Source organism: Rhincodon typus, chromosome 9, assembly GCF_021869965.1.
Source record: "Rhincodon typus isolate 14 chromosome 9, sRhiTyp1.1, whole genome shotgun sequence".
NCBI classification, from domain to species: Eukaryota; Metazoa; Chordata; class Chondrichthyes; order Orectolobiformes; family Rhincodontidae; genus Rhincodon; species Rhincodon typus.
In genome coordinates this window covers 86,842,429-86,850,343 of record NC_063340.1, presented here as the reverse complement: position 1 = coordinate 86,850,343, position 7,915 = coordinate 86,842,429, and the positions used below count along the sequence as shown (strand labels likewise).

The 7,915-nt window shown below is 46.6% G+C and overlaps 1 protein-coding gene across 1 annotated transcript in view; it reads left to right on the top strand.

The window, feature by feature from the left end:
* Window positions 1-7,675: 7,675 nt before the first annotated feature.
* hivep2a (HIVEP zinc finger 2a) overlaps window positions 7,676-7,915 on the top strand; it is a 29,042-nt gene continuing 28,802 nt past the window's right edge. The window contains exon 1 of the mRNA XM_048601387.1: window positions 7,676-7,831. Coding sequence (XP_048457344.1) covers window positions 7,676-7,831 — 156 coding nt within the window. The remainder of the gene's footprint in view (window positions 7,832-7,915) is intronic.

The following is a 7,915-nucleotide window of genomic DNA, read 5'->3' as shown; positions in this document are numbered from 1 at the left end:
GGTGTTGCAAGGCCAGAGGTGCTGTCTCCTGGGTGGGTCCTTAAAAGCGAGCCCACCCACCCCTCGCCTCAACTCCTACCTCCTGCCCTTCTCAGGTGGAGGCGAAATGACCCATTTGTGGGATGTGTCACAGAGAAGCAACTTGGGCGGGGGGGGTGGGAGGGGGGAGCGGCCGTATTTAACTCTTCAGTGGCTTCGCTCAGGAAAATAAACAATCAGCCGACATCGCATTGGCACTTGTGGAGTCTTGCTGTGCAGATCGGCTGCTGGATTTCCAACATCACAGGATTCGGTGTCTGTTGGCCAGCATGGATGTGGTGGGCCGAAGGGCCTTTTTCTATGCTGTGTGACTCTATCATGGTTTTGGGCACCCTTCGAAAGTACCTCACTGGCTGTAACATGCCTTTGGGATGTTCATTGAGATTGGGGTTCGATTGGCACACTGGCTTACGGAGCGGTCTTAATAGGTGCATCTCTTTGGCACAACAGTTACCGATTTTCCACCCCGCTATAGGAGGGGAGGGTGGGGAGACACTGGGAGGTGTTGACAGGCAGTGGACCAGGCCCCCTGACCCAGTAGAACAAAACCTTCGCAAGTTTGCCTTGTAGGGACCAAGAGAGGAACTCTGGAAACAGAAGTGTCCTTGACTGGACTTCGTCCAGTCTCTCACCATTCCTGGCAGGGTCAAGTGCTCTTGGCAGGCCAAAGATGGCCCCATCAACCCTGACCTTAAACATCCAATCAGGGTCAAATCATACACTTCAAAACGGAGGGCCACTACATTCATTTCCAAGTCTCAGCAGCACAATTTTCATTGCTCCAGAGGGCTACCCTCTCATGTGGGAGAGATGATCGGTAGTGAGTTGAACCCGAGGATAACCACACCTCAGGAGAGGCTGGGAAGGAGAGACCTCAGCCAGTGTAGGAATTGAACCCACACTGTTGGCATCATTCCACATTGCAAACCAGCCACCTTGCCAGCTGAGCTAACTGACCCCACTGCCATTCCCAAGTATTAATGGGTTTCCCTCTGATGCGCAAGCTGATCCTGTTCGATTTTTATTTAGGTATTCAATTGGAAGGTATAAGGCAGGGTGATCGAATGCATTGCCAGGAAAACTGTCCCCAGATGGAGAGGCTTTTGACAGCATTGTAAACTTTCTGTTTCAGCAAGCAACTAACAGATTTGGGTCAAACTTAAGATGCATTCTTGCTATTTACCAACGCAGTCGAAAGAGGGATCTGTCACGTGGGCTCCAAATTTGCCAGTCGGCACCAAGTGAGACCAGATTTTGAACAAAGTAATTGCATTGATTCCTCACCAATAAATAATAGCAGGCAATTCGACAGCAAGATGCAGCACAGCCCCACTTAATCCCATTCATATTGGGGATCATGTTGATTACACCAGCTCGCTTTAACCTGGAAGTGGAGTTGAGTAGGTTGGAACAATATCTGTTAGAGTTTAAAAGAATGGGTGGTGGAACATAAGCAAGGGGAACTGACAGGGTAGAGGCTGGGAAGATGTTTTCATAGAATCCCTACAGTGTGAAAACAGGCCCTTCAGCCCAAAAAGTCCATACCGACCCTCCGAGCATCCCCCCTGAAAGATCCATCACCCTATAAACCACCTAATCTACACATCCCTGGACACTATGGTCAATTTACCATGGTTAACCCACCTACTCTGCACATCTTTGGACTGTGGGAGGAAACCGGAGCACCCGGAGGAAACTCACACAGACACAGGGAGAATGTGCAAACTCCACACAGACAGTTGCCCGAGGGTGGAATCAAACCTGGGTCCCTGGCACCGTGAGGCAATGTGCTAACCACTGAGCCACCGTGCCACCCCTTACTAGTCTAAGACTAGGAGAAGCGGTTTAAAAATTATAGTTTGCCCATGTAAGATGAAGAGAAGGAGGGGTATTTTCTCTCAGAGGGTCACTGGGCTTCTCTTTTGGAAATTCTTTTGGAATTTTTGTTCCCAGCGAGCAGTGGAGGCTGGGTCATTGTATATAGTCAAGGTGGAGTTAGACAGATTTTACATGGACAAGGGGGTCAAGGGTTACGGAACTAGACAGGAAGCTCGAGCTAAAACCAAAATCAGGTCAAAATACAACTTTTTTGAATGGCGAGGCGAACTTGACACAGCAAATATGCTCCTATTTCTTATGATCTTATCATCCTTCTCCATCTATCTGTGCGACCTTGTTGTGCATTCTGCATTACATTAGACCCATAGGGTTCTCTAGTATTTCCTTGCTACAACAACAACTATAATTATGTAGCACCCTTTCATAAAGTAAAAATTTCCCAAGGCATTTATTTCACAAAACTGCTTATGAAGCAAAAAAAACTGACACCGAACCACATATGGGGCTAGGAGGACAGATGGTCAAAACAGATTGGCATTTCTTAAAGGAAGAGAGGGATCTAAAGAGGAAATTTCAGAGCTTAGGACTTGAGGCAGCTGAATGGCCACCCCGGGGTGAAAGGATTAAAAATCAGTGGCACGTAAGAGAGCAGAGTTGGTAAAAAAAAAAGCAACCTTTTCAGAAGGCTATGGAATTGGAAGAGGTTAGAAAGAGGTAGAAGTGAGACACTGGAGAGATTCAAAAATGCAGATGAGAATTTTACAATCTCAGACAGGTCAGTGAGTGCAGAGGCGGTGTTGGGTGAAGGGGACTTGGTGTGGGTGAGGATACAGGGCAGAAGGCTGAGATCCTTTTGAAATGCAAGAGTTTCTTTGCTCCCTCTCTTTTTGGACACTTGGAGGAACTAGACATTTTAGATCACCATTCAACAAAATATTATGGGAAAGAGAGGCACATTGCCAAAGATTTTTTGTCTTGTCAGGACAAACACAAGAATGCCAAAATTTAAACTATCGTAATAATTCATACTACAGGGCTAAAGGGTGCTGATTGGTTGACAAGTCAACGGTGATTGGCCAAGTCGTTACCATGGAGAAAGTAACAGAGAGCACTGGCTCCCTCAAGCTCTCGGGTAATGGAGAAAAGATGACAGGCTTAAACAGATTCCTTTTGTTTGCAGAGAGCAGCTGACTGTGTATGAATGTATGTCACCTCAAACAAACGTATATGATCCCTGTCTTGAACAAAATGGAAATTGCTGGAGAAACTCAGCAGGTTTGACAGCATTTGTGGAGAGAAACAGAATGGCCCTTCTTCAGAACTCAACTGATTCTCTCAAACCGGTTGAGAGTGTGGCAATCAGCACACTCAGAATTGAGATATGTTAGAAGCCCAGATCTTACAGTTGATCTTAGCCAAAAGGAAAGAACAATCTGGCGCAAATATATTGATGTATTCACACAACAGCATAGCTGCTGAAGGCCTGGTGTGTTCTCAAACTCGAGGCCTCAGTTGCTACTCACTGTCATCCTGATACAGTGGGCTGACCCAGTCTAAAGATGTGCGGGTTAGGCTGGATTGGCCGTGCTCAATTGTCCCATAGTGTCCAGGGATGTGCAGGTTAGGCTGGATTGGCCATGCTAAATTGTCCCATAGTGTCCAGGGATGTGCGGGTTAGGGTGGCTTGGCCGTGCTAAATTGTCCCGTAGTGTCCAGGGATGTGCAGGTTAGGGTGGCTTGGCAGTCCTAAATTGTCCCATAGTGTCCAGGGATGTGTGGGTCAGGGTGGATTGGCCATGCTAAATTGTCCCATAGTGTCCAGGGATGTGTGGGTTAGGGTGGATTGGCCGTGGGAAATTGCCCCGTACTGTCCAGGGATGTGCGGGTTAGGGTGGATTGGGCGTGGGAAATTGCCCCATACTGTCCAGGGATGTGCAGGTGAGGGTGGATTGGCCATGGGAAATTGTCCCATAGTGTCCAGGGATGTGCAGGCCAGGTGGATTGGTCATGGTAAATGTGGGGTTACAAGGATAGGGTGGGGGTGGTGAGTCTCGGTGGGATGTTCTTCGGCGGGTTGGTGCAGAGACTCTATGGGCTGAATGGCCTCTTTCCGCACTTTATGGATTCTATGATTAATTGGGGGTGTTCTGGCAAAGGGCTGTGCATTTTTTTTTAACCACTTTCTGCACCATTTTAAAGGATCAGCTCTCAAGAGGGTTCCCACCCACGATATCCCTGATTCTCCATTTTGGTATTTAATCCATTACCCGCACCATTTCTGAAACACTTGTGTCACCCTCATTGGGAGGAGAAATGGGCAATCAGATGTCCTCTTCAGAAATACCTTCCTGTATTGCTGTATGTGAGGCCTGTGTGCTATCATTTATTTTCAGCATGTGGTGCTATTACTTTCAATATGCATATACTGACAAAACCTGTTCCTTCTTCTGACTGAGGGAGTTTGAAATCAGTGGGTGAATCTTGCCTCAGTGGATAGCTCGCTCTTCTGAGTCTGAGGGGCTCGGATTCCTCAACTTCCTCACCCCTTCTTTGTCTCTGTAAGCTCTCGCAGCTTCACAACCCTCCACCATCTCTGTGGACCCAATTCTAATTGCACTCCACCAAATGTCATTTTTACTGCCAAAGTCCTGAGCTCTGGAATTTCCACCTTAAGCCCCTCTCTCCCCTACTTTAAAACAATCCTCTTCCATCAACGTTCCAGCTGCCTGGAGGGCTCTTGTGGCACAGTGGTAGTGTCCCCAGCTCTGGGCTAGGTGGGTTCAAATCCCTCCTGCACCAGAGGTGTGTTGTAGATTTTCTGAGCAGGCCAATTAAAAATATCTCCACATGTGACTCGCTTTTAAAACTGGTCCAATTACACTCCTGTAAAGCACCTTGGAATGGTTTGCAATGTGGCTACATAAATCCAAGTCAATTGTTGCCGATTGTATGTTCAGGTGAAGTTGGGGGGCAGGGGCAAGGAAGATCTAAACTGCATGTCAGTACAGTGGTGGGCATGTGCCGCACCACTGGAGAGGGCTAAGTGGCCTTTCTGGTTTATGTGAAAGATTCCAATGGCACCACTTCAAAGAAATGCAAGAGGAGTTCATCGCTTGGCATCCCTGAGCAATATTAATTTCTCAATAGGCATTGCCAAACACAGGAACGTAGGTATGTGCACCAGGAGTAGGCTATTCAGCCAACCCTGCTATTTAATAAGGCTGATCTGTCTGTGGTCTCAAGACCATTTTCCTGCAGATCATCCTGGTCATTATTGTAGGTTACAGGAGCCTCTTGTGCAAAAACATGAGTTTCCAACAGTAACTTCATTTCAAAAAGTCTTTAATTGACTATAAACTGCTTTGGACATCCCAGAGATTGTGAACAGCAATAATAAAAATGCAAGCTTTAGTCTCTCCTGGACCAATTTAGTGCAATGTAGATCATGCCTCTTGGCTTCTCATCTGTGACAACTTCATCTTTGTTCCCCCATCTCCTGCAAGATGCAAATTTCTGCAGAATAAAGGGTTACTCTTGAAACTGAAATCTGATGCAAATGAACGAGTCAAAACTACACAACTCAGCACAGCAGTGTTTATCATATGTTGATACACAACTCGACACAGCGGCCCTTCAAAACACTGGCAGCCAGTCCACACCCTGGCAACAGATAAGGTGTTAACAAAATAACCACATGGAGAGCTGAACCTCTCGGACATTTATTAGAGGTTACAGAGGCTTCTGACACATAGACCAATGCGACTCAAAATCACAATTTCAATCTTGGCCATCAAGCAACATACCTGGGTTTATGAGCAGATACAGGCCAACAGTAGCTGTTCAATGAATAATAAAGCCACAGACTGGAGTCAGTCTGAACAGCAAGTCTGAACATCTCCTCAAACCCCTCATACCTAACTGACACCTGTGCTATTTGTATGACGCAACCTGTTTAGTCATAGAAGCGTTGCGTGTTTTCTCTCTTTGCTAATTTGCTATCCTTCCTGCCTTTTGCTTCAAAGGTATCGGGATCCCCGGTTAGGCTTTTGCTCCCGCTGCTTGAATATTGCTGAGAAAAACTTATGTTCTTGTAGCTTTACACTCTCTAGAGAAGGCTAATATTTGTAGTTAGGGGCTTGAACTCTGCAAACAAAAGGAATATGTTCAAGCCTTGTGTCTTTTTATAACTTCCCAGCATTCCCCATTACATCTTTCATGGCAACCCCCTAGGCCAATCAGAGTCAATCAGCACCTCGCTGACCAATCAGCACACTTTTTCTTCTCAGGTAGACATTGTTGGGAGTATTTGAAAGTTGGCATTCTTGCAGTGATCCTGATGATTGAAAGAGGAAGATCTTCAACAACATTTCTTTCCATCAACAAGATTCAAGTTCCTCACTGGTTTTTTGACACAAGGGTTTGTTTTTACACATTTAAGGCTCATGCGTTGAATGTTAGGAGTTGTGTGAAGTTGAGTGAAGGCATTGCTTAGGGTTGTGGCTGGTCGAGCAAACCAAAGGTTGGCTTAATCAGTAGAAAGTAATTTCAACTTACACAGTCACAATTCAAAACGAATGTATTTACATTTAAGAATGAGAAGCTTTTCAACTAAATATATTGATTAATTATCCAGTTTACAAATGGTGGGCAGGTTGCTGTTTGGGAGTTCACCCACCCTCTATAGTATGAGGGGGTGGAATGGGAGGTTAATTGGTGGGCTGGGAACACGCCTTCTATTCCTCCTCTCCTCACCCTCCCCAAAACCCCAAATCTGCCACAAACACACACTGCTGGGGGCATATCATATTGAGCCCAGAATGACCACTTTAAACTGAAGACGTTCCATCAGGGCCTTTGTCAGGACTGATGATGCTTGGTCAGTCAGTAGCGGCAGAAACAAAGTGTTTCCAGGATGTTTGTTTATTTTTTATTTCAGATTTGCCAGCATCTGCAGTAGTTTACTTGTGTGTTTTTGGTCCCACAATGCTCAGCTGTGCAGGTTAGAGTGGATTGGCCGTGCTAAATTGCCCCACAGTGTCCAGGCATGTGCAGACTAAGTGGGTTAGCCATGGGAAATGCAGGGTTACAGTGATAGGGTAAACGGGTGGGATGTTTTTTGGAGGGGTTGTGTGGACTCGATGGGCCGAACAACCTGCTCCCACACTTGTAGGGATTCTGCAATCCTCACCTGGTCTGGCCTATGTGGGACACCAGGCCCAGCAACAATATGGCTGACTCTCCAATAACCTCTGAAACAGCCAGTCACTTGGTTTTAAGGGACAACTACAAACGCTGCCCTTACCAGTCAGGCCCCCATTCTCTAAAAAGATAGAAAATGCCTGCACAGAAGCTTCAGACCTTGCTGTTCGAACCCCACAGCAGATGACAGACACTACAGGGAGTTGTCATCCTCGGTTTTTCACCCAGTTTTATGGAAGTGAGGTGTGAACCATCGGCTTTCTGATTCAGAGCTGACAATCCCAACTGAGTGGAGGTGGAGGAGGGGTGGAGAGGAGAGGGAGACAAAGCTCAAAAATATCTCTGGTTTTTGGCCAAGATCCGCAAACAGTGGATTATGGTCTGGTTACTGGCTTTGATAATCCATGTGTAAACCTGGTGCTTCAAGTGGTCATGATGCGGTTTCACAGTCAGACTCACTGATCGGGTTCACAGTTTATCAAGGTTAGGCTAGCAGCAGATTCTCTGCTCCACACGATTCCCCAGCACCTGATAACAACGCGAACCAGGAGGTCATGTCGAGAGCATCTGCTTCAGGATAAATTTGCAGCAAATAGCGATGGCAGTGCAACCCACAGAGAGGCAGAGAAAGGGGAAGGAGGCAGAAAGGGAAAGAGGAAGAGACAGCGAGGGAGAGGAACACAGAACAGACACAGAGACAAAGGAAAAAACGGGACAGAGAGATTCAGAGGGAGTGAAAGAGAAAGCGGGGGGGGTGAGAGAGAGGCAGAGAGGAGGATGGGAAGGAGAGCAATAAAAAGGGGAGAGGAAGAGAGAGATGGAGACAGGATGACTTGTA